At 41.3% G+C, this 27482-nt stretch overlaps 2 protein-coding genes across 4 annotated transcripts in view; one reads left to right on the top strand and one right to left on the bottom strand.

Moving 5' to 3' along the window:
• The window catches only part of LOC311528422 (sodium channel protein type 2 subunit alpha-like), a 202780-nt gene that overhangs the window by 153184 nt on the left and 22114 nt on the right, over nucleotides 1-27482 (top strand). Inside the window, 3 exon segments of the mRNA XM_084643439.1 lie at nucleotides 10691-10845; nucleotides 13112-13285; nucleotides 21549-21671. Of these exon segments, the coding sequence (XP_084499565.1) occupies nucleotides 10691-10845; nucleotides 13112-13285; nucleotides 21549-21671 (452 nt within the window).
• Nucleotides 2575-27482, bottom strand: part of LOC311528426 (uncharacterized protein) — a 104619-nt gene continuing 79711 nt past the window's right edge. The window contains exons 1-5 of one of the 3 annotated variants that reach the window (XM_084643451.1): nucleotides 19292-19315; nucleotides 16429-16547; nucleotides 15868-16023; nucleotides 3809-4211; nucleotides 2575-3161 (exon numbers count right to left, since the gene is read on the bottom strand). In XM_084643451.1, the coding sequence (XP_084499577.1) occupies nucleotides 2932-3161; nucleotides 3809-4208 (630 nt within the window). In that variant the 5' untranslated portion in view covers nucleotides 4209-4211; nucleotides 15868-16023; nucleotides 16429-16547; nucleotides 19292-19315 and the 3' untranslated portion in view covers nucleotides 2575-2931. Of the gene's footprint in view, nucleotides 3162-3808; nucleotides 4212-15867; nucleotides 16024-16428; nucleotides 16548-19214; nucleotides 19264-19291; nucleotides 19316-27482 lie in introns of those variants that run through there. The other 2 variants (XM_084643450.1, XM_084643449.1) reach the window with 2 other exon arrangements.

Here is a 27482-nt window from a genome sequence, read left to right as displayed (position 1 = left end):
CTTTAAGTGCATTAACTCGGCGGAGTGCTTCCACAGTACCCAGGCTGGTGTCGCCTTCCGGAGCGGTGCACTTTGGGTAGCTATCCCACAGTTCCCACAGTCTCCACCACGCATTGGAATTCAGGGTTGAGATCCCAGTGTCTGATGGGGCTAAAACATTGTCGCGGGTGGTTCTGGGTACATATCGTCAGGCCCCCTTTCCCTCCCTCCCTCCATGAAAGCAAGGGCAGACAATCGTTTCGTGCCTTTTTTCCTGAGTTACCTGTGCAGACACCATACCATGGCAGGCATGGAGCCCACTCAGCTCACTGTCACCATACGTCTCCTGGGTGCTGGCAGACGCGGTACTGCATTGCTACACAGCATCAACCCATTGCCTTGTGGCAGCAGACGGTGCAATAGGCCTGATAACCACCACCATAATGTCCGAGGTGCTCCTGGCCGCCTCGGTAAGGTCGGTCAGGAGCGCCTGGGCAGACATGGGTGCAGGGACTAAAATAGGAGTGGCTCGACCGGGTCATTCTCTTTAGTCCTGCTGGCAGTTCTATTGTACCGTCTTCTGGCGATCAGCCAGGAGATGAGGATGGCTAGCAGTCCTACTGCACCATCCGCTGCCAGGCAAAGATGTAAAAGATAGATGGAGTGGATCAAAACAAGAAATACACCAGATTTGTTTTGTATTCATTTGCTTTCCCCTCTCTCCCTCCCTGAAATCAACAGTCGACAATTGTTTCGGTGAGGTCTGTTGGGGCACCTTGAAAAGTTTAATGGAGATTCAGTCCTGCCTGAAATACCGGGGGGAGGGATAGCTCAGTGGTTTGAGCATTGGCCTGCTAAACCCAGGATTTTGAGTTCAATCCTTGAGGGGGCCATTCTGTGTGACAGTTGTTTTTGTTTCTCCTTGATGTAAAGCCACCCCCTTTGTTGATTTTAATTCCCTGTAAGCCATGTTGTCAGTCGCCCTTCCTTCCGATAGAGCAACGGCAGACAATCGTTCTGTGCCTTTTTTCTGTGCAGACGCCATACCATGGCAAGCATGGAGCCTGCTCAGATCACTTTGGGAATTAGGAACACATTAAACACCACGTACATTATCCAGCAGTATATGCAGAACCAGAACCTGGCAAAGCGAAACCAGGCGAGTAGGCGACATCAGCACAGCGACGAGAGTGATAAGGACATGGACACAGACTTCTCTCAAAGCACGGGCCCTGGCAATGTGGGCATCATGGTGCTAATGGGGCAGGTTCATGCAGTGGAACGTCGATTATGGTCCCGGGAAACAAGCACAGGCTGATGGGACCACATAGTGTTGCAGGTCTGGGATGATTTCCAGTGGCTGCGAAACTTTCGCATGCATAAGGGCACTTTCATGGAACTTTGTGATTTGCTTTCCCCTGCCCTGAGGCGCAAGAATACCAAGATGAGAGCAGCCTCACAGTTGAGAAGCGAGTGGCAATAGCCCTGTGGAAGCTTGCAACTCCAGACACCTACTGGTCAGTCGGGAATCAATTTGGAGTGGACAAATCTGCTGTGGGGGCTGCTGTGATACAAGTAGCCAACGCAAGCAAAGATCTGCTGATATGAAGGGTAGTGACCCTGGGAAATGTGCAGGTCATAGTGGATGGCTTTGCTGCAATGGGATTCCCTAACTGTGGTGGGGCCATAGACAGAACCCATATCCCTATCTTGGCACCGGAGCACCAAGCCAGCGAGTACATAAACCGCAAGGGGTACTTTTCAATAGTGCTGCAAGCACTGGTGGATCACAAGGGACGTTTCACCAACATCAACGTGGGATGGCCGGGAAAGGTACATGACGCTCGCATCTTCAGGATCTCTGGTCAGTTTCAAAAGCTGCAGGAAGGGACTTTATTCCCAGACCAGAAAATACCCGTGGGGGATGTTGAAATGCCTACAGTTATCCTTGGGGACTCAGCCTATCCCTTAATGCCCTGGCTCATGAAGCCATACACAGGCAGCCTGGACAGTAGTCAGGAGCTGTTCAACTACAGGCTGAGCAAGTGCAGAATGGTGGTAGAATGTGCATTTGGACGGTTAAAAGCACACTGGCAGAGTTTACTGACTCAGTTAGACCTCAGTGAAACCAATATTCCCACTGTTATTACTGGTTTCAGAGTAGCAGCCGTGTTAGTCTATATTCGCAAAAAGAAAAGGAGCCACAAATACTCCTTTTCTTTTTACTGTTATTACTGCTTGCTGTGCGCTCCACAATATCTGTGAGAGTAAGGGGGAGACATTTATGGTGGGGTGGGAGGTTGAGGCAAATCGCCTGGCCGCTGGTTACGCACAGCCAGACACCAGGGCAGTTAGAAGAGCACAGGAGGGCGCAGTGCGCATCAGAGAAGCTTTGAAAACCAGTTTCATGACTAGCCAGGCTACGGAGTGACAGTTCTGTTTGTTTCTCCTTGATGAAACCCCCTGCCCCTTGGTTCGCTCTACTTCCCTGTAAGCTAACCACCCTCCCGTCCTCCCTTCAATCACCGCTTGCAGAAGCAATAAAAGTCATTGTTGCTTCACATTCATGCATTCTTTATTAATTCATCACACAAATGGGGGGATAACTGCAAAGGTAGCCCAGGAGGGGCGGGGGAGGAGGGAGGGACAAGGCCACACAGCACTTTAAAAGTTTAAAACTTTAAAACTTATTGAATACCAGCCTTCTGTTGCTTGGGCAATCCTCTGGGGTGGAGTGGCTGGATGGCAGGAGCCCCCCCCCCACCGTGTTCTTGGGCATCTGGCTGAAGAGGCTATGGAACTTGGGGAGGATGGCGGTTGGTTACACAGGGGCTGTAGAGGCAGTCTGTTCTCCAGCTGCCTTTCCTGCAGCTCAGCCATACGCTGGAGCATATTAGTTTGATCCTCCAGCAGCCTCAGCATTGAATCCTGCCTCCTCTCATCACGCTGCCGTCACCTTTCAGCTTCAGCCCTCTCTTCAGCCCTCCACCTCTCCTCCTGGTCATTTTGTGCTTTCCTGCACTCTGACATTGTCTGCCTCCACGCATTCGTCTGTGCTCTGTCAGTGTGGGAGGACAGCATGAGCTCAAAGAACATTTCATCGCGAGTGCGGTTTTTTCGCCTTCTGATCTTTGCTAGCCTCTGGGAAGGAGGAGATCCTGTGATCCTTGAAACACATGCAGCTGGTGGAGGAAAAAAAAAGGGACAGTGGTATTTTAAAAAACACATTTTATAGAATAATGGGTGCACGTTTTCATGGTAAACCTTGCTGTTAACGTTACATAAATAGCACGTGCTTTCGTTACAAGGTCACATTTTGCCTCCCCCCACTATGTGGCTAACCCACCTCCCCATGGCTAACAGCTGGGGACATTTCTGTTCAGCCACAGGCAAACAGCCCAGCAGGAACAGCCACCTCTGGATGTCCCCTTAAGAAAAGCACCCTATTTCAACCAGGTGACCATGAATGGTATCACTTTCCTGAGGTTAACACAGAAAGATAAAGAACGGATGTTGTTTGACGCCAGCAAACATACACTGCAATGCTTTGTTCTGCAGTGATTCCGACTATGTGCTACTGGCCTGGCGCGGTAAAGTGTCCTACCCTGGTGGACGAAATAAGGCTGCCCTCCCCAGAAACCTTTTGCAAAGGCTTTGGGAGTACATCCAGGAGAGCTTTATGGAGATGTCCCTGGAGTATTTCCGCTCCATCCCCAGACACATTAACAGAATTTTCCAGTAGCTATACTGGCCGCGAATGCCAGGGCAAATTAATCATTAAACACGCTTGCTTTTAAACCAGGTATACTATTTAAAAAGGTACACTCACCAGAGGTCCCTTCTCCGACTGGCGGGTCCGGGAGGCAGCCTTGGGTGGGTTCGGGGGGTACTGGCTCCAGGTCCAGGGTGAGAAACAGTTCCTGGCTGTCGGGAAAACCGGTTTCTCTGCTTGTTTGCTCTGAGCTATCTACAACCTCATCATCATCTTCTTCGTCCCCAAAACCTGCTTCTGTGTTGCGCCCATCTCCATTGAAGGAGTCAAACAACACGGCTGGAGTAGTGGTGGCTGAACCCCCTAAAATGGCATGCAGCTCATCATAGAAGCGGCATGTTTTGGGCTCTGCCCCGGAGCGGCCGTTCGCCTCTCTGGTTTTCTGGTAGGCTTGCCTCAGCTCCTTAAGTTTCACGCAGCACTGCTTCGGGTCCCTGTTATGGCCTCTGTCCTTCATGTCCTGGGAGATTTTTACAAATGTTTTGGCATTTTGAAAACTGGAACGGAGTTCTGATAGCACAGATTCCTCTCCCCACACAGCAATCAGATCCCGTATCTCCCGTTTGGTCCATGCTGGAGCTCTTTTGCAATTCTGGGACTCCATCATGGTCACCTCTGCTGATGAGCTCTGCACTCACCTGCAGCTTGCCATGCTGGCCAAACAGGAAATGAAATTCAAAAGTTCACGGGCCTTTTCCTGTCTACCTGACCAGTGCATCTGAGTTGAGAGTGCTGTCCAGAGCGGTCACAATGGAGCACTCTGGGATAGCTCCCGCAGGCCAATACCATCTAATTGCATCCACAGTACCCCAAATTCAACCCGGCAAGGCCAATTTCAGCGCTAATCCCCTTGTCGGGGGTGGAGTAAGGAAATAGATTTTAAGAGCCCTTTAGGTTGGAAAAAAAGGGCTTCGTCGTGTGGACGGGTGCAGGGTTGAATCGATTTTAACGCTGCTAAATTCAACCTCAACTCCTAGTGTAGACCAGGGCTAAGGGTTAATGTTTGTGAGACTCATGGAAGTAGTGAGTCTTTTGGAGGCACTTGAATGAGGAGAGAGTGGGGGCTTTGCACACTAGGATTGATATTTCATGCAGAGGGGCTACAGGGAGGAAGACATTAGGCTGTGAGTGAGAGAAAGAAAGTGGCAAGGCTGGTTTTGGAGAGGAGGGAGTGAGGGGGACACAATAAGAAACGGGATCCAAGATGTGTGCAGTGGTGCTGCCTAGCTTTCAAAGGCAAGAACAAAATGTTGATACAGTAGGGTACGAAGAAGTAGCAGAGGTATTCAAAGACGGGAGACTTGTGGGGTCATCTACAGATGAGGATGGCATTTTTAACAGCTGTGTAATTGATAAAATGAAGGGAAAGGCACTATAAGAACATAAGAACGGCCATACTCGGTCAGATCAAAGGTCCATCTCACCCAGTATCCTGTCTTTTGGCAGTGGCCCATGCCAGGTGCCCCAGAGGGAATGAACAGAACAAGTAATCACCAAGAGATCCTTCCCCTGTTGCCCATTCCCAGCTTCTGGCAAACAGTGGGAACTATGAAAATACTAAAAACTAACACTGTGGGAATCAAGGAGGCCAGAGAGGATGAAGCTGCAGATCTTTCCAGTGCCGGCGCCTGGCCACCTTCTTCCCCTGCCATAGCAGGATAGGGCTACAGACTCTAGCAGTCTAGCAGGGAATCTGCTGCAAATGTACCTTCACAGCATTTTTCAAAACCTGTTCCCCTCCCCCTGAAATTTTTGTCCATTTACCTCATACCCGTCTCATCCTCTTATCCATCTGCTGTTGCACAGCTTCTCTCTTCATTCATCTAATGACAGTACCACCCACCTTTGGAATTCAGATGAGGTCCACTGTTTTTGTGGGGGGATCCAGGACTAAGCCTTCCCTTCAGCTCAAACCTGGGCTGGAGGGGGGAGAGAACCCCTGAAAGGACCCAAACATTCCCTCGTGGATACTAAAGTGGGTCCTCAGCTCTTGGGGGAAGAAGCAGTGCTCCTTTGCCTCTCACTATGAATTGGAGGATTTTCATGACGCTGAGGGGTAAGTTTTTCAAACCCCGGAGACTCCAGGTCCCAAAAAGGCAAAAGCATGTGTGTTCTTCACGAGGCAGCAATTAGTGTTGTTAATGAACAGGTAGGGTGAAAATCAGAGGTTCAGCCCCTCTTCCACGCTGCAGCATGACTGGGCATGCAAAGTAGCCTGTTACTCCTGTGAAGCCTTCCCTTAGCCAGAAGTGTAATGGGAATTGTGCCTGTCTGAGTTTCTGCCCAAGAACCTTGCTCTGCCAGGTAAAGAGGCTCAGTTTTCAGGCAGCAGCAGAATGGGAAATGTGTCTTTTGATCATCAGCCATAATCCTTTTTTTTTTCCCCCAGGGAAGGGGGCTTTGAGTTTGAAAGGCTGGGAAAGTGTCTTTCTCTCCACCCCTCCCCTACTCCACAGACTGGCTTCACACTAAAGCATAAGAAGCATGTCAGGCAGCCTGTGACCAGAACAGAGACTCATCAGGATTCCACACCCTGCAGAACTGCACCATTAGAGGAGTAAATGGGAAATCCCTTCCAATGTTCAAAAGGACCCCTGAGTTACTGAGTAAAGCCCTGAGTAGTAATAGGTTGCATCTGCAGTACTTGGGTGCTTGCCAGCCTGGGGGAGCAGGTAGGCAACCTTTTAGGCTCCTAGGGACATCTAACAAGCTACTTCCACAACTTCCACAAGTATTTGTACCGGTACCCCACTGTGGTGGCATGGTCCCCAGGCCAGGATGAATAATAACATGCTGTCTGTCCTCTGTAAATAGCCAGAGGAGCTACCACACATGCACCATTAGGAGAGAAGGAAAGGAAGAAAACTGCAGGACTTTCCCAGGACAGGGTGCCAGTGGCTTACAAGGAACTTTATTAACATTAGTGAAATGCCTTCCCTTTCAAGCAATATTAAATACATAGTTTCTGGCAGATGCGTTCTAAAAGGACATCTGATTAAAATCAAGTGTTAAACTAAAATGTGATATGAAAACAAAGAAATTTCATAAGATTTGGGAGCCTAAGTTTGGTGCAGCTGTAGCTTCACCAGCGAAACACCTTCAGAAGGAAAATTACTTCCAAAAGACCCCATAGATCATAAGAGTGATGACACAGTATACAGCAGTTTCAAAGCTGCAGCTATCACCATTCAGACCAAAAGTTTTTCATATATTTAGTAAGGAAAGCCTACTCAGTGGAAAGCAAGTAGCTCATCATCTAAGGGTATGATCCTTGTGACGTCTGGGGCTCTTTTCTTGTCAAACCCTTGATGTGATTTGTGACCAGAGCAATGGCTTTTAACTTGCTGGCCGCAAGGAAGCCATGTTACACCCTGAGTAGCAATCAGTCATCCTAAATAGATACCTTATACATCCAAATGCACAGATCAGAAAGAGCAGTTTGGGAAAACTTCAGATAAGTTAGTAGCTGAGAATACAGAGAGGCCTCAGACCTCACTATCAAAGCCAGCATAGCAATCTACTGGTTGCTACTAGCAGCAAGGGTATCCAGGAAGACACTATTACCATGGCAGAGGGAGAAATCTGAAGCAGAAGCTTCCAAAGAAACCTGCATAGATTTTTCTCCAAACCAACAATATCCTCAGCACGACAAAGACAAAATGAGCATTTGTGTATAAGAGGTCACAATTTCTGTAAAAGACTTCCTTCTGATCACCCTTTCTGCCCTCAGAATTTTAAGTAACAACTAGCAGTAGTCACAGCAAGGTACAGGTCATAAATTAGAAACCTATATCCTTTCATAGACAATAAGCTAGTCAGTGTCCTGCCCAGAGAAGCTGACCATTGATAACAGGAAAGCTGATGGAAAGGACTCATACCCACCAGTTCTTCAAAATCAAGAAGAGCTTCTGAACCCAATGTAGAGAATTGCTCACCCATGGGTCAAAACAGACATAGCTCTGGCCATAATTTTACCAACACAGCAAAGAATTGCAAAGATCCAAAATTTCACTGCATTGATCATTCCCTGGCAGAGGTCATCCATAACCTATTATTTCCAAAGCTAGGATTGCTAGTGCTATGCATTGGCTTCATCCCTTGAGTGGGCTTCTCTGAATCACTTTTTGAGGTCCTTTTTGCACACTCCTGATGCCATGCAATGCATTAGGTGTCATTCTCAGATGACATGTGAATTGTCCTTTGTGGAACAGGTAAGTACAAATAATGTGCTCAAAGTTAACCCAGTTTCTACTCTAGACCCTTGTGTACTCACTATGGACGCAAGCCTTGCAGTATGGGTAGCATACCTGGCAGACAAATTTTCAAAATCTCGTAGTACACATTCTTTAGATCACTTTGACAGTTCTACAAGTGGTATGTTTGAACAAAAAAATAAACCCCACCAAACCCCCAGCAGACATGGCCATGTGAAATTGAACCATGTGGCCACGTGGTTCTAGTCCAATATCCTGTGTATGACAGTGGCCAGTATCAGCTGCATTTCAAACTATTTCATAAAATCAGTGGAAATTTGTATCTGGAAATGCTCTTAAATCAATTTAAACCTGTTTCATATCAGTTTAGCTTGCCTGTGTAGGTTTTCTTTTCATATATAGATATCTGTTGTTTAGTTTGGCCTCAAGATTGTCCTGGCATGAATGTTGTGATATGTTCAGTGTTATCAGTTCTTGTGATATTTGATGTTTTCCTTAAAGCCCCACCCTGCTCCTGAAGTTACGTTGTTAACGAAATCTCAGGCTTTTTTTTTTTTTAAAGTTTCTAGCCCTCCTAGATGCAGCAGAATGCTTGAGTGCACCCTAAAGACTCAGAAACCAGAAGACACAAAATGAACCCAAAATGTATTATTCTTTTAAATTTCATGATATTTACTACACTCTCATTATGTTTGAGGCCTGACTCATGATTTTGGAACATTTGAGATTGGCAATACTGTATCTGGTCAACATTTCAGATACCCCTTTCCCCTGCCCCCCACCCCCCCATCAGATGGGGAGGAAAGTAAGTGATGTTTGATTGAACTAAAAAGAATGATACCTTAACTCCCTGGTGATGAGTAGAGAAGAGAGTCAGAGCAGGCCTCTCCTTATATACAAATGCATGAAGGAATATGCAAAAAGGAGAGGAGTGTCTCTCAAATTGACTAAATGATAATTTTCTGACATGTAATAAACAGATTTCCAGTTTTCAGAAATTTTCTTCCTGTATGAATTCAGAGGTTGATTCCTATTGTATTACATTTGACTTGGCTAGAAATCTGGAATTTTACTGTCTCAATTATCTTTTGATCCTCAATCAATTGGTGGTTACATTCTGTAAGTATGAACTCATGGCCTTTCCTCTAGATTTATTCAGAAACAACAAAAAAATCCTTCTCCCTCCAAAAAGATACAATATTATCTTACAAGAGCAACAAGGTATGTTGATGATGGGAGATGTGGAAAGGAGGGGTACACCAAAATGTGGTTTCAGTGCTGTGTCTGCATAAAATTAGTGAATACCATTCTCAGATCACATTCAGGCTGACACCACTGGTGATAATTTACAAACAGGGAAGTAAAATAGCCCAGTCTTATTAATTTTTATTCCAGTAGGAGAAAAGGGAAACGTAATAGTGTTCTCCAAATTGGGAGGAAAAAACAACAACAAAGGAACAAAATCAATGGGACTACTTGCATAAGCAAAAACGTGAGCAGAAATATAACCCCAAATCACCAAGGAAGTGCGTTAAATTTCAAAGTTGGTGTCAAAAGTAATAGGATTTAAAACAAAAAAAGAACAATGCCAAAAAAGATAGCTATGGTGCTGACATTTCACACCAGTCAGCATTTATCTTTGATGTCTGCAACAAGGTGGATTATGCAGGCGTTTAAATATTTCTGACAGGAACTAAATATTTTAATCATACAGCTTGCTGAGATTTCCTGATGTGGATAAACCATAATTAGCGTGTGTATAAATTCTGTTTTTTCTCCCACTGAAAAACATATTGAATATCACTATTATTTTGTGCATGTGTACAACAGAATTGTTATTCACAAGTTATAGCGTTCAAGTAAATCTCTTGGAAAAAGGTTCATAGAAATTGAAAGGGGAACTATCAAGGTAAAATCATTTTTGAAATAAAAGTTTGTTATTAATTAAAAGTCAAATCCTGCAGCGACTTGTGCCATACATAACTTCACTTTATCCAGTGGATTACTTATGTGAATAAATATTTGCAGAATTGGGTTTGATGGGATAAATGGTGCAAAACACTTACTACATTATTTGCTGCTGTTGAGTAATCTGGCTATGGAACTACTCACAATAGTAAGCCCTACAACTGGTAAATCTTGGTAGGATCTGGTTCTTAAACTTAGTAGATATAATTAAAACAGCATTTTAAAAAAATCTAATTTATTTCTGACTCTAATTTTTCAGTAGAGAAAATATTTCCACAAAAGGAAACTTATTTTCATGTTAGGCTATACAGAAACTTGATTCTACCCCCTCACCAAAAAAACCTACATTTTGAGTCCAAATTACTAGACTGACCATTTTACAATATCCTAGTATATAATTACACTGTTTTAATTAAAAATACTGTCATATTTTCTTAGGGACCAATCCTACAAAAACACACATGTGGAACATATTCATATGAGTGATGTTACTCATGTATAAATGTCTACAGGATCAGTCCTTTAGTCTCTGCCTTCTGGTAGCTACGATTTGTTTTCTAGTTCTGTATGTACATTTTATAAAAAAGTTGTAAATGAAAGTGAGCTCAACTATATCATTGTCTCTGATTCCCTGTTTGATGTAGAGTCAGGAGGATAGCAGAAACTTAGTATCAAAATTTAACTTGTCAGCAATGATTTACTATTTCAAAATAATATCACAAATTGATTTGTCAAAATTTATTGTCCTGATTACTAGGCTGTGTACGGAAGTTCAAGTTCTGTCAAGTCAGCCTAGAAGATAAGAAAGGAAAAATCTGGTGGAATCTTCGAAAAACCTGCTATAAGATAGTAGAACACAACTGGTTTGAAACCTTCATTGTCTTCATGATTCTCCTCAGCAGTGGTGCTCTGGTAAGTGAAATGTGTAACAGGCATAATATTTCTGAGAGAAAACACGATTTAGAAGAGTGGTTAATCAAAGAGATACGTATAGCACAGGTTTTTTTCCACTAGGAAAAAAAATGATTTTTAAAAAATATTTTAATAAAAAATGTCTCATCTGGGGACACCCAGAATTCCCTTATCCTACCATTTAATAGAGGTTAGTTCTTCACACTGTTCTGGCCAGAGCTTGTATTACGGTCAGGTTGTGAGTGTGTGGAATTTCCCTTTCAGCATTCTGGCTGGCTGAGACCCGAATACTTGCAGGAGCATTGGGAAAATACACACAAAAATAGAGGCTGTAACACCTGTACATATGTATGAATTCATACCTTCGCTAGACCACTTTCTTTTCCTTATTCGGTATCTAGCCATATCCCCTTTGGAGTCTCTGTCAGCCCTGTCTTTGGTTGCTGAGAATACAGTAGCAGAGATGTGGCTGCCCTATGTGTGTAACTCTCTTTCCCTCCTTGTGTACCTCTGTGGGGCCAGCCACAATCTAGCTTTTATTATTTTATGGGGAAATGGGAGTGGTGGTCAAACCCAGATTTTGTAAAAGTCTGATCAGATGAAAAAGAAAACAAATATAAAACGACATGTAAAAACTCTTATCAAGGTTCTTGGATCATACTCCTGTATAAATTCCTCCAGCCAAATTCCTCTCTCTCTCCCAGCCTTCTGGGTGTCTTTTATTGCATAGAGAGAGCTCATAGATTTTAACATGTTCTTTATCATTGCTGCCTTTTAATTTGTCAGATTACCTTCAGCTCTGTCTACCCCTTGCCACTGCACACACAGAATTCTGGGGTAATGTTGTAGTAGCAAAAACATCAGCAGTTGAGGTCATTGTGACAAATTGGTAGATAGCAGGTGGGAGGAACAGTTGGACTGCAAGATGATGGGGAGGGGAGGAGAGTTTTCGGTGTAAGAAACTGCAGATGAGTGCATGGTTGGGGAGCTGGTTTTAGAGAATAGGACGAATGGGGTCCAGGCTGTCAATTTCCATTTAGGAGCAAGAGTCCATGGGTAGACATGGGAGGGTAACAGGTGAACTGCGTGATTTTGGTGGTTGACTAGACAGCAACAAGATGCTTTTTTTTTTTTTAAGGAACAATGCTTGTAAACACTTTAAAAAAAATCCCACAATGGTGTAGCAACGACAAGGAATCCCTAGACAAGGAATCCCTGTGAACTTTCAGGGCCTAACTTTCAGTGATACAGATTACACAGATGTGTATTTCTTATAATCCTAACCTTTCCCTTAGGGCATGACTCTAATTTAAAATTGATATTTCTGATGTGTCGTCTCTAGGCTTCATGACTGCTTGCTAGGCATCCGGTAACAGGGTATGGGGCATTAACTTGCTTCTCACCAAATTAATAAATCATCTTCTGGGCCACTTAATTTCTATCAAATTAAATTTATTGTATGAAAAGTTCTATTTGTGTAAGTAGTAACTTTGACTAGTAGAGGGTATTTTTTATTCACATATTAGAAACAGATCTTCGTATCCATGTTTTATAAGGATAAACCATTGTTACATAATTGTCCTAATTTCTTTGCACAGTCAACATATGAGTTTCACTTTAATTACCCATTTACCCTTCCATTATTTTTTACACACCTACATACCCCAGCCTAGTCTGGCAAAAATCTCCAAATTACATTTTTTAAAAATTCTCTAGGTTTGTAGCCAAAATCTCATAAGCTATTCATTTATTTTGACACTCTATCATATATCCTGCTTGTGTCTTAAAAAGAGACACCTGGAAACAAGTGTCTGTTTATATTTCCTGTAGTTATTCACTGCATGAGCTGTCATTTGAGGGTTAGGGATGTGTCACTTACAGTATACAGCATTGGGTCATTGTGCCTCATTTCTTCTTGCCCCATACTTATTGCATACTTTTGTGAGCTGCAAGTATTCATGTGTAATATTGCCTTATGCACTGAATTGAGATTTGGCTTGTCTGAGTTACAGGGTCTGTGTCTGGGATGCCAGTAGACAGTTTTCTAAAAACCTTTGGATTGTTGTAGATCACTCCCATCACCATGTACCAAAGACTCAAATCTCAAAAATATATTTTATAATCAGTGATAAATACTACCTGCAGAAAACATCCTGAATTGGAAAGTGATTTACCCTTTCCTTTTCATCTTTGGCCCATGCAGCCTAAATTGCAACTTGCAAAGGCTTATGAATACTGAACTTGAATACTATTTGTTTGTTCACAGGCTTTTGAAGATATATATATTGAAAAGCGTAAGACTATCAAGATCATGCTAGAATATGCTGATAAGGTCTTCACTTACATCTTCATTCTGGAAATGGTGCTAAAATGGGTCGCCTATGGTTTTCAAACCTATTTCACCAATGCCTGGTGCTGGCTGGACTTCCTGATTGTTGATGTATGTAGTGTATTTTCTAAATAACCTATTTTTACTCTTCTCTAAGTTAGCCATCCTACATAACTCATTGTTAGTGACATGTATAATGAGGACAGTATTCTGGGTTAAAAATGACCAAAAAATCACGACTGGTGAACATTTTCCTGATGCCTTGTGGTTATTTAATGGCTCATTAAAACTGCATTTGTATGTTCCATTTCATTCTGCATCTTCTGTTTGTTTTCAGCAGTAATCCTCATGTTGATTTTCTAGCATTCCTGTTCGATGAGGTGGCAAGACAACTTTAAATATAACCTCTACCATTTTTCAGCCACTTCTGATCTTCTAAAGCAGTGATGGGTAATCTGCGGCCCACGGGCCACAAGAGTAATCCACTGGTGGGCCGCCAGACAGTTTGTTTACATTTGCATGGCCACCCGCAACTCCCAGTGGCCACAGTTCGCCATTCCCGGCCAATGGGAGCTGTGGGAAAGTGCGGGCCGCAGGAACATGCTAGCCACCACTTTCTGTAGCTCCCATTGGCCAGGAACAGTGAACTGCAGCCACTGGGAGCTGCGGGTGGCCGTGCAAATGTAAACAAACTGTCTGGTGGCTCGTAAGCAGATTACCCTGACAGGCCGCAGGTTGCCCACCAGTGTTCTAAAGCTTATATTGGGAACTAAATCTTTCTCACTTTTGGCTTGGCTTTTCTCCTCAGTCTCAGTTTTGGCTTGGCTTCTGTCTATATTGTCTCTCTGAATACTATACTTTAAAACAGAAGTGATCTATTTTTATGGGTAATAGAATTACTGTTTTACTGCTAGCTATGATAAAAAACATAGATTGGTATCTTCATAAGGACCTATATGACTTAGGAGCACTAATCACGGGGATTTGCACTCCAAAGTCATTTAGAAACTTTCAAAACTCCCATGCATATATTTTATTTTATGACAGCTACATGAGTTCATACTCATGAGTTCTTTCTGTCTTTGCAGACATTGGGAAAAATTCAAACAAACTGACAAGGCCACACAAACTCTGGAATCCTGCCAAAAGTTCTAAATCTGCAACCAGCAGCAGTTCAAGCATATCCCTTCCTTTCCTGTAAATACTTGGATTTTTAGTTGTTGGGTCTCTCTTTTTTTATGTTTGTTTATGTTCTTTGCTTCCACAGATAAAGCAAGTTAGTAGTTCAGCGTCTCCCAATCAATTTGTTTTAGAATTTTATTTTTTGTTCATTTTTGTACAATAATGATCTCATTTCAGATTCTAATTCCTCTCTCCCTCTCTTCAGCTGAGAAATCATTAGAGCACTGAAACTCTAACCTTATCTTGTGGGTTTCCTTTACCCACCTATCTAGGTAAAGTCTCTCCCTCACCACTGCAAAAAAAAGTATAAGATTAACTCCCCTTTCTGAGACAGAGGTAGTGGCTCATAAGACACTTAAAACAGATGATGTGACTCCTTCCCCTCTTTCCTGTTCCAACAGCTCTGTTCTTCAGAAGAGGAAACTATCTGTTTGTGCCATGACCACAAGCTCTGGACAGCTATAACACTAATGCCCACAAGGCAGTGCCTTTAACCACATAAAAGTAGAGGAAGGAGGTCTCAAAATAAGGGAAACTATCGTCTTCAAACAAAATTAGAAACGGGTTTTCTCATAATCTCCTTTGAAGACTGCATAGGATCCAAATGGGGATTGCTGATTAAAACTAAAATGTTGAATGAAAACATTGGGTAATTTCATAAATAATGGGAAGCTAGTGATTTCCCAGCTATACTCATCCATGGCTCAGCTGCTAGGATTGCTGTGCCATGGTAGAATTCCACACAATATATCTCCAGAAACCCATGATCTTTAATTTTCCATTTCTATTTGTCCATCAAGGCCTGCTTTTTAATAGATACTACCCCCCCCCATCCCCAACACAGATTTTGGAATTAGTATCTCCATCTATTTAAAAAAAAACAAACCTGGAACCCTGCATCTTGTGAAGATAAAGTACCTTTCCAGAGACATCCTTGGTAGGAAGGTGATACATGGACTGCCCCTACCCTTGCTTTTTAAGACATTATCTTTGAGATTAGGAAAACCAAGACACAGGGAAAAGAGCCAACTGTCAGAAAATGCAGTGTCATATAATTAAAATTCTGAAAATCTAATGAAGCAGTGGCGTCCTTTGTGAAAGACATGGTGGCTTCTCAGAAACCCAGTAGGCAAAATGCACTAGAGATACTCTGAGGCTTCTCAGCTGCTTTTCCCAATACAGCAACAATATGGTGTGATCTTGGACAATAGGTCCATGAACAGCTATTAGCCAGTGTGGATAGGGAACCTACCTGCTCTGAGTGTCCCTAGCCTCAGTTTCCCAGAAGCTGGGAATGGATGACGGGATGGATCACTCAATGATTGTCTGTTCTGTTCATTCCCTATGAAGCACCAGGCATTGGCCACTGTCAGAAGACGGAATACTGGACTAGATGGATCTCTGACCTGACCCAGTATGGCCATTCTTATATTCTTATGATAACCATAAAGCTGTATTGTTCCCTTTAAATATGAGGAAATCCTCACAGTGCTTCATAATAGTTCACTCACCACTTCTTGAATAGTAGATTCCTAAGGTGTTTTGCTATGAGAACTTTTCCGCCAACTCAGTTGCCAGGCACCAGTTTAGTTAAGACTGAACTTTTTTTTGTGTGCTCTTCATAGTTGATAGGATCTAAAGTCTTCAGGAAAAGTAGGAAGACATAGCTGCAGAAAATACAAAGAAGTATAAGCATTCTCTCCAAGCTTCTGAACAGCTCAGGAGCTGGCAGTCCTCTAGTAACTGTATCCAACATAAATATTCCATTGATATTCTGGCTCTCTGCAAGAAGTACATATTGGAACAGAAACTTCAAGAGAAGTCGCAGGTAAAATTCAGTTGAAATTTCTTCCATCAAAACATCAGCATGACTATGCCCTTACACATCTCAGGCCCATTATAAGTTTGAAAGAGCTACTTTTAAACTACTCCAAATGCACAATAAAGCTATGCATTCAACTGGACCTGAGGTTTTCATGCATTGAGGTCCCACCAAAGACTTAACTGCACATAAGAAAGTTACCAGTGTAAACACTAACTCAGTAGTTGATATACTCGCAAATAAACTTTACCAGCAGTACTATACTTCTCACTGTTGAACCAAAAGGAGTCTTGTCATAATGGAGTCTTCAGCTGCAACTGAACCAGAATTCTCATAACAGATGCAAGCCTTGTAGGATGGGGAGTACACCTAGAAAACCAGATAAGTTAAGGGTCCTGGTTACACACACAAAGAAAAAGTATAACTATTTGATAACAATGCTAGCTGTTACATTTTGCAAAAGCATTGCCAGCCCCAATCGTCTCATGCTTTTACATATTTTTATTTTACTCTTGGCTATGAAACGTTTTCTTCTGCTGTTCCTTACTGCTGGATATTCTTGTTGCTGAAAATGTCATGAGATAGAATGGTGACTTTCTTAGTTGGCAATATGCATTCATTGTCTGACATCTTTCCTACAGCTACTACTGGAGTTTAACTTTTTGGAGGTATAATTTTTTTGTGATTGTAGTGTAAAACATTTTAGAAGTCTGTTGTGCAATTTTTCTATAAATAGCTGTCTGTTTAATAATTTATAAGTTTCTACACTTTTTCGTAGGATCCAGAGTTGGTATGTCCTCTGAGACAAACTTTGATTTAATTTGAACTGCACCTAATCTCTGCACATATAAAAGGAATGCACTGGAATGATTGGTGTAGATGCCAATTTTAGAAAGGAAATGTATTAGGTAAATAATTTTACATTAGATAAAATACAAATCTTACGAAATTAAAACATTTGGTAAATCTACCTAGCAATTTTCTTTCTCCAGTATTATATCATAGAACTCGGTTACAATTAATGCTTTTATAGTGCAATATCATTTGAGCTCAGAACTGATGCCAGTTTTGGTACGGGATGGAAGGCAGTCCATACTAGTCTTACATATGCAACAGGAGGAGGAAGAAATCAAAAGGCCCCCACACAAAATTTTTCCTCCTGAAGGAAAACGTATTGCTTTCATTGCCAAAATGAGATTCCAGTCTGACCATGGGTCGCCATGGTTTTCCCTGACTCTGGAATCACAGAGGGGAGAGCTGACAGGAGGAGGAGGGTAAGAGAAAGCACTCTCACAAATAGTGAGCAAAATCCCTTCTAAAGTGTTCATCTGAGAAGAGGATCTCTTCCCCTACATCCTCCAAATCAGGTGAGACTCTGCATCTTAGTACAGATGTGTCAGGAGGTCACAAGGAGCCTGGGTCTGGCTAATTGGTACCAAGACTCAACTGTGCCCCAAACCATCAGCCATGGGTGGGACAGACTTAGGCTCGGTACTGGTGAGGAAAAGATGAGAATGGAAACCCTCTACACCAACAGTACAGATTCACAGCAGCAAGGAGGAGTCATCAATACCTGTGACTTACTACCTGGTCTCAACCAGCACTGTCGACTCCACCAAGAGAGAGAAGCCCTTCAGCCTCAGGGGTCAAGTATACTATTCTTGATGACCTAGCTGTATATGCTGACCAAGAGTCATCAATACTCTTGGAACCAGTCATTGCAGAGAGGTTCCCACACCAGAGATCACCACACACCAGTACAGTCAACCAGATGGGGAATAAGAAGACAACGGGTACCAATGACTCCACCTGTTGATTCAGAGGATTTATATTCCTCAGGTGAGTTTGAGACCTGGATGACAACTCTACTGACTGTACTGAGACAGAAAGTTATTCCCAATATAGATTCCAGAGCTTCTTGGGCACTCTCCCACTCCCACAGAGCACACTACACTGCTGAGAATCAGTGGTCCTCCCCACAACGGGACCCCGCCCTTACCCATGTGATCCCTCACAGTGGTTCTAATGCAGCCCCTTGGATCCTATCCTAGTCCTGTCATCACTAATGAAGGGTCCCTTTGAGCCCTTACCCTCATGTTCCTTTGCTCACCTCTCTATGAAGGTTGTATTCCTGGTTGCAATTACCTCAGCCAGAAGAATAGGTGAGTTGGGGGCCCTTATGGCTGACCCACCTTAGACAGTCTTCCACAATGAAAAGGCTCTCTGAGCTTGCACCCCAAATTCATCCCAAAAATTACCTCTGAATTTCATCAAAACCAGGTCATCCACTTACCTGTGTTCTATCCAAAGCCACATGCCACCAGAGAGGACAGGTAACTGCACTCTCTGGATGTCTGTAGGGCCTTGGCTTTGTATCTGCAGAGGACAAAGTCCTTCAGAAATTTCCTAAATTGTTTGACTCTTTTGGCAAATGTATGAGACAAGAAGCCACCTACTCTTGCACACAGAGTGTGTGCAAATGGCTTTCAGCTGCATCCTGCTTTGGTTATGAGTTAGTGCCAACCTTCCCACCACAAGATGGGAGGGCTCACTTGACCAGAGCCCAGGCTCCATCAGTGGCTTCACTTAGCAATGTCCCTCATCTGTAGAGTGGCAATGGTGGGGCTCTCTACACACTTCTGCAAAGCATACATGCATCCTTTGGCAGAGCAGTCCTTTAATTTGTGGTACAGCATGGTTTCTTGCACCCCTGTCCTTGATGAGTACTGCTTATGAATCACCTTGAGTGGAATACACATAGGGGCCATCACTCAAAGAAAGAAAGGTTACTTACCTGTATAATAACTGGAAGTCTTCAAGGTGTGTGGTCACTATCTGTATTCCACTACCCACCCTCCTTCCCTTCTAATGCAGGGCCTTATTCTAGGACCATTCACAGTGGAAAGGTAACTGGACAGGCAGTTCGTCTGCACCACCCCATATACCCTTAGTTTGGTACACAAAGAAGTAAAGTCCACATATGTGGACTCACAAACACAGCCAACAAAAAAAATCAAGCATGGAGCACACACATACCTTGAGTGGAATACACATAGGGCCCGCACATCTTGAGGAACTCCAGTTACTGTAAGGTAAGTAACCACAATTTATACCTTTTGTCTACTAGACTGAAGAGCCGTGTATTATCAAATTTCTGTTCTCCATGTGTGTATTTATATAGGCTGATCAAATCACCACTTAATCTCCTTTGATAGACTCAAGAAGCTCAGTCAATTTAGTTCTTCACCAAAGGCATATTTTCCAATCCTTTAATCATTCTTGTGGCTCTTCCCTGAAGATCTATGCTGTAATGTAGATTATTTCCCAGAAAAGAGAGTAACAAAAACAAATGTCTGTATGCCACATTTTGTCACAACTATAGTAATTTCATAATAATATAGTAAAATACTTCATGAAGGATTTAGGCTGCAAACAGATCATTTTTAATCTGCCTTGTAATGACAAATAATGATATTCTATTTTATTACTTAACATGCAGCAATAAGATTTGGTTCCTACAGTAATACGCTTAAGTGTAAATTCCTTAACAATCTTACCCATTACACCAGTAGCTTTTTCTTTTCTGGAAGAAAGTGATTTCAGACTCAGTACCTTCTACATGGATGATGTTGCCTACTGAACTAACTGAAAAAAATACTTTCAATCCAACTAATGAAAACTAAGTGGAAAAATCTTTTGATTAAATGAATGTTCTCTTAGATTCTTCAGGTTTCCTAATTTCTAATACTTCTTATATTCATTTTTAAGGTCAAATTCTAAGAAAATTACAGCTCCTGTTGCATTTGGGAGAAAATTACAGGTGCTTGACACCTCCTGTGGCTTGTTTTCTGAGTTTGATGAAGAGTTGAGCCAACCTAGAGCCTTTCATCCAAATCCTCATCCCCTACAAACCTGGATGGCACAGATAAAAATGGAAGTCAGTTCCAAACCACCTGGTTGTGGTCTGACCAACATTAGGCAAAACCAAACATGGGCTCCTTGCCCCAGCTATTCAGAATAATTTGTGACAAAGTTTTAGCATAGTTTGATAAGAGACATTCCTGGCAGAAGACATATCATGCAAGAATTTTCTTGTTGTATTGGCAGTTAGGAGGGGGAAAGTACTTCCTAATATGAATAAATTAAGTAATACTCAGATCTGTGAATCATCATTCCAAGCAGCCTTACTCAGAACAGTCCTCTCTGTATAGGTAGGGGAGGTAACCCATAGCAGGAAGACTTCTACGGAGCTGAAGAAGCTTCACAGAGGAAGAGAAACACCTTTTCTTGCACAAACTGAGTAGCCTACAACTGATTACTTTTTAGTGTACCTTGATGCTTGTGAAAGATGCTACAGAATTCAATAAATAACTTTTTGTCACAAGCTTCTTCATGCAACACTGAATATAAAGCCTTTAATAAAACGCAAGATTCATCACACAAACTTATTACTGAGATACATATTGACACCTCAACTCTTGATTAATAGTATCCTGAATTCTCAACTGACTTTCACAGTTTTTTTCTTCATTGTGGTGTTTGGGCCCTGGAGAATATGACTACTATAAGTTTCTAAGGACTTTAAGCATAATCCTTTTCCCACTGAAGCTGATGTCAAAATGCCCATTGATTCCAGATCTGGCCCCTTATTGAGAGTAGTAAGGCTCCTGTAAGATTTTAAGGCAAATTGGTTAAAATACATACACGTTAACAAACAGTGTAAATGTATCTTTGTTTTTCAATAGGTTCTTTCTACTTGGTGTAGCTTCTCCTCAGCAAAATTTATAGCAAAATAAATTAAAAGGGTTTCTTGTACCAACAGGATTTCATCAGCATGACAAACTTTATGTATGAGAAATTTTGTGCCACCACGATTTCACTATGATGCCCTTTATGAAACATTTTGAGTAAGGTAGTAACACTGTCACAGTCAAAATATTGTGTTAGTAAGAATTGTGGAGAAAGTCATCCAACTTTTAATTGTTTTTCCTGAGAATGTTATGATTCATCCAGACCATGATTTCTCAAGGGCAGTAATGTCAGAAAAAGATTATTTGTGTTTTTTAGTCTAACCCACAACCTATATTTTGCAAAGGTACTTCCTATATCTAATCTGTTCATGTATATATGTAATGATAGTATCATAGATCAAGAGACTAAGAACTTCAGAGATTCACTAACAACTTAATGTCTCTTCTTTTCCAGTTTTTTCCACTACCCAGTTGCTCTTGCTGTTAGAAGCATAGGGCATCTAAGAAACTTTTCCTAATATCCAGGCTGAACTTTTCCACCTTTAACCATTGCATCTTGCAACCTTCAATGGGCTATACAAGATACGTACAAATAATTTTTCTTTGTTTTTTTGTGTAGGTTTCTTTGATTAGCTTAACAGCTAATGCCTTGGGCTACTCTGAACTTGGTCCAATTAAATCACTTAGAACACTACGAGCTTTGAGACCTTTGAGAGCCTTGTCACGATTTGAAGGAATGAGGGTAAGATAAAATAAAAGAACCTGAACTCTTTATTTCAGAAAAAGTGACTATTCATACCAACACACAAGAAATTTTTAAAAAATAGAAATTCTGTACTCACTCTTTATTGCACCTCTGTTACTGAGTTCTACAGAACTATGTTTCATTATGTTGTTTCTAACCATATGCAATTGTATGCATTCGCTGTGCTCATTTGGGTTACTTAATCTCTAGTTAATCTTCAGAAGTATTTTTAGCTGTCAGTTCTTAGCAGACTTAGCTGTAACAAGTTTAAAAGTAAATTGATTCTATTTATATTTTTCTCATAATTAGCTTATTTTTAAAGTAATCTTTATATAGTGTAATCTTTATACAGCTTTATAATCTTTATATATTTTGCATACTTTATATACAGTATGCGGAATGGCTTCGTGTGGGTATAGAAAAAGAGCCTCTTAAACTCATTAAACAGAATGAGAAGTGTTTAAATCTATTTTTATTATTGTGTTGGCTGTCAGATGAAGTTTATAGGGAATAAAGGACAGAATGATCCTTTTCTTTATTAGGAAGTTAATCACAATAACTAAAATATCCTGACTGCAGTAAGAGCCATTTATCAAATATGCATACGTACATATAATATATTTGGTTCTCTTTTCTACAGAAATTGAATTATTGCACAATATCTGTATCACACAGGAAAAATATAGATTTGATTAGTATTTTTCTTTTGTTGATTTTTTCTCTCATGTAAGGTTCCATGAAGACACCCCTAGCTAACGTTATGTGAAACAGTTATTCAGTGTGCTTTTATGAATTCTCCAATAACTACTGTCAACCTGTCTGTGACACAGTGGTGTGGGAGCTATAAACCTTGTTTCATTCTTTGCTGCTTGAGTGTGTTTATGTAGTGACACAGATGAATGTATGTAGCACTGTGCCTCAGTGACAAGTGTTCAGAGAGGAAGCGTTTTTTTTCATGTGCATCAGAAAAAGAGTATGAAATAACTTACTAATAGGTGGTAAATATTAGCTGCTTTAGACTGGTTGCTTTAAAAAAAAAAAAAAAGCAGCTCAGGTTTCCTGCAGCAGCACCTGGATCTGCTTTCACGTTCAGAAGCAGAGAAAAAACAAGGTCCTCCATTTCCACCAGCCCTTCTCTTCCCTTCAGAACTTGGAGAGCACCTCCTAGCCCACCACCTCATCACCAAAGCCTAGACTCTTAGCAGAAACACCAGGTTCTGGGTGAGCGTAAAACAATAAAAATACCCCCAGTTCTCCTTCCAGGATTCTCTGAGGAATCTCTCTTGTATTGTAGGATAGGGAGAGAATGTTTCTCTTGCTGAGATGAGATGTCGGGAATGGAGGGAGGGGGGACAGGGAACCACGGTGAACCAGGTGAGAATGTGCAGGAGCTTGTATATGTTGTGAGGAATTTGATAGCGTGGGGGAGGAGAGAGGGAAAGTTGGAATACTGCTGTTAGGATATTGGAAGAAGGATTTCTGTAGTGTTCATCATATGCACATGACTGTGTGTTTCTCTGGGAAACCTTCCCTCTTTTTCATCTTTAAGCTCTTTCCAGATGCCTTGTCCTTAGTAGCTGAGGAATAGATGTGTACACTTTCTACATTGATGAGGTCCACAGAGGTAGCGTTAGAATCTGTATGATAAAAAAGTGACCTACTTTAGTTGAGGCTGTGATCAGGGTGAGGAACCTTTATTGGATTTAAGATACGTGACCTTGTTTTGGTCCCTTGTGCCAATGAAAACACCTAACCTATATTATAATAGACTGAGATATTCTTCATAGGATTCTTCTTGATTGTCCTTGTTGTGACCCACTAGCTTATACTTAGACTGAAGAAAGTATTTTCATATAGTTGTTCTTACAGAGATCCATTGAGTTTGCTTAGACCATGATATACTGTAATTAGTATTTTCCAAGGGGTTGTGATCTGGGCTCTCTCTTTACAGGAGCAAATTCCTTTTGGGGATTTCAGATGCAGCCTGCCTCCAAAGTCTGTAATGAGGTGTAGCTGTTACAGTCCTCTGATAGCTACTATAAAGTGACTGAGAGCTGTTTTCTGGGGATGTGGTAGCCCAGGAAGGACTACTATCCATGTTATGATAATCGTGGGAACACAAGGTCTTATTTTCAGATGCAGACCAGATGTCAGAATTCTCATTCTTAGCAGTTTCAGAATCATAGGGCATTTGTTGGCAGGAGACCTCTTCTCTTGTTAATGCTTTCCATTGCAAGGTCAGTGCACACCTTAGAACATCAATACATTAATAAATGTTCTTTGTTTTCTGGGATGAGGAAAGAAAATTATGTGGAAGATTGGTGGCAGGGGAGAGGTTGTTAAAAAGAAAAAGAGAGAGCGAGAGTAAAAAGTCCCCACGCAGGATGATTCTGATGCCAGATGACCATGTAATAGAAAGTGGGAAATGAAAAAACCTATTGAACATGTCTGCAAGCTATGTTTCCCTTTATTTATTATTAATAAAGCAAAAGGCAGCTTATGTAAGACCTGATGTTTAGCCCATTGGTAGGGCAGAAACAAGTAGTGTTGCCTAGAGTTAGGATTGCCCAATCTTTTCTCTTATAAGCCCATTTTCAGTTGCTTATAACTTTGCCAAAATGTAACAGTGTAAACTGAAATATTCAATTCTAGGTGTCTGCCTCAGGGTGCATTTTTAGTAAAGTTTATAGAAAAAATAGTGTGTGATTATGTTAACAAAAAAAAATAACCCTGTATCGTAATGAACATACACAATGGGGTAGAATTAAGGTTGCATAGGCAGCCTTACTTCTGGCATTTCCTAATTTTTGAGTACTTGACTTTGAAACCCTAGCATTTGATCAACCACTGTACATACTAAATAGTAAGTAAAAAGGCCCCTTTTAAAAGTAAGATTGTGAGGCAAACTCAGGCTTGGATTGAAAATCTGCTTGCAACCTTAACTATGGACTAACATCTCTCCATAATCCTTTTAGTTGTGAACCATTCTTATAGGTTGCTGTAAGTCTCCTCCCTCGAGTCCTTCATCAAAACCTTCTGTGAAGCCTTCCAGCTTCAATGATGGCACATCATTCCGTGTTTTCCTATATGGTACCTGTATGTATTTTTAAATATTGTGTTGTAACCACATGCGTCTTTTTAGATTGTAAGATCTTTGGGACAGAGCATCCTCTTTGTTTAGTACAACCTATATATTGTCAAGCACAAATTGCACTTTGTGGTATATATCCTTAATAAATAACATATTTATTAGTTACTTTATTAAATTTTCCTTGATAACTTAGGAAATTTATTAATAAATTTCCTATTTACTTTTAAGGGGTCACATTGTTGGCCTGGTGTTCACCTGACCTCCCTATTTTCACTCTCAGCTTAGGTCACTTGGACACTACGGCAACTGGTTTTGTTCACAAATCAGTGTCTAAAATAGAATAAATAGTCATCAAAATTAGAATAATATTGGACACACAATTGTCCCACACTTATTTGCACCTAAAATTTGTGGGCAGAAAATATTGGTGCTTGCTTTTGAAAATATGGCCCCACAATCTTAATTTCTAGATGTACCAGTCACATTAGAGCTTCTCATCAGTACAAGCAGTTTGTCTTCCCAGAAATATGAATGCCACTTCCAGTTCACCTCAGAGTCTTCTTAGGTGAGAAAAAAATCCAACTCACTAGTTTTTCATCTCCGCTCAGATAGTTAGCACAGATAATTACAGCCTGCGGTAATTTTATTTCTCTATTTTGCACATGCATTAATGAAATAATATTTGTATTATATTAATATGACTAGAACTTCACCTAAGATTGTAAAGTAGGTGGCTTTGGTCTTTAACATTAATGGTAGCACATCTTTTGATTTGTATTCTATCTAGACCTGCATCAATGAGTTCTGCTAGCAGCAAGCTGAGATAAACAAGGTTTTCCAAGGTCATGAGCTTTGTAACATTTGCGGTAGGCCTGCACTCACGAATGAGCTCCCAGACATTTTCATCTTTGCCCTAAGACTCTTCCTCCCGTTTCCAGCTTTCTCAGAATTCTCTGTAATCTTTCCCCAAGTCCTTCTCGGTTTCCTTTTGAGCAGCTTTCAGCCTTCTCCACCCAATCGAGCCTTTAAGTCTTGACTCCTTAGCTCTTTCCTGAGTCATGGTCTCTTTGATCTCTTCATTCCTTCCTTGTGTTCCCACTCACCTGACCCACTGGCCATTCAGGGCCTATTCAGTTTTTCCCCCTGTCTTTAATATAGCTCGGCTACATATGTGAGGCTGGTAATTTTGTTTTAAAAGGTATACTATAAGCCACTATCCTGTAAGGCATACCAAGATTGATAGTTGTAGAAAAACTATTTATTTCCTGTTCTATACAGTCATTGTTTCTCCCCATCCACTCACTTTGATTTCCTGCTACAAGAGTCCTAATAATGTAAACACCCAAATCTTTCTGACAGTAATCATTTAGTCCACTGCTCATGCTCAAAGTTTCCGCCAACATGCTTGTGATTTCCATCAATTGTGGGTAATACTGTAGAAAACACAATTTTACATCACTTTTCTCCTAGTGTTTGGGAAACATGCCTTAAACTTTTTAGTAGACACAAGTAACTAAGATCTAACATTTTGTTCTGAGGACAGCAGATTTTATCAAATCCGATTGTTACTAGAAATGTTTTCATGTTTTGGGTTATTTTTGTTTTTGTTTTTAATTTAATCCCTGATCTGTAGAAACAGAATATGAAATTGACTAAACAAATGTGAAATTAGCCAGTCTATTATCATTGTAAACTGAGTGAAATGTACACAGAATATAAATGTTGAAAAGTAAATTTGATTTTTAAAATACATTTAGTTTTAATCATCTAAGGAAACTGGTTTATTTAAAATGGTACTCATAAACTGACAATATCCATTTGAATATTTCTGATTGTCTTTCATATAATGTACTCCAGAATGCACAACCACAATAGCTTAATACTTAATTCCTTTAATTAAAGTACCAACACCCTTAATTTTATCATTGATCTTTGTTTTTGGCACATTAATTGATAGCCATGTACCCTTTTTCCTTTCAAAAGAAATTATTTACAAAATGTACCGTATCACTGAATCACCACCAGTGGTGAAAACTGGCAATATTCTCTAGAATCCCACAGATTCTTTAGGATCTCACAGTTGCTAGTTCCTGCCACCTACTGTATACAGAGCAGAATGGCATGGTATATAAATGTATGCAGTGTTGTAGCCATTTTGGTCCAAGGATATTAGAGAGATCATATCTTTTACTGGACCAACTTCTGTTGGTGAGAGAGACCAGTTTTTGCGCTTACACATCCCCTTAGGCTTGCGATCCTGATCTCCAGCCTGAGCTGCAATGTCCGCACTGCCATTTTTAGTGCAAAAAGAAAAGGAGTACTTGTGGCACCTTAGAGACTAACCAATTCATTTGAGCATGAGCTTTCGTGAGCTACAGCTCACTCAAGACCTGCTTGCACAAGTCTGTCTTCCCTGGGCTGGGAGGCTCATTCCCAGCTCCAGCAAACATATGCTATGAGTCTCAAAGGACACACTGTACTTGAAGTTGCCCCCTTTTTTTCCCCTCTGAAGTTCCTGTGTTACTTTGGTGCCCTGTTTCTAGTGGTCACCAGGCTTTCCCTGGGTTTCTTGCCAACTTGCAGTTTGTGTCTTGGCAGACCTCTTGGGCAGACATATTTTACAGCCTTGTATCACTGGCGCCTCAGATCAGGCACCTTTAGGTACTTTTGCCTCTTAGCAGACATCAAAATTATGATTTCTAAGCAATAAAAATCGC

The sequence above is a fragment of the Lepidochelys olivacea genome, assembly GCF_965140295.1.
Source record: "Lepidochelys olivacea isolate rLepOli2 genome assembly, chromosome: 11".
In the NCBI taxonomy this organism is placed as follows: domain Eukaryota; kingdom Metazoa; phylum Chordata; order Testudines; family Cheloniidae; genus Lepidochelys; species Lepidochelys olivacea.
The sequence above is the reverse complement of the archived record's forward strand: the minus strand, read 5'-3'. Positions and strand labels throughout refer to the sequence as shown.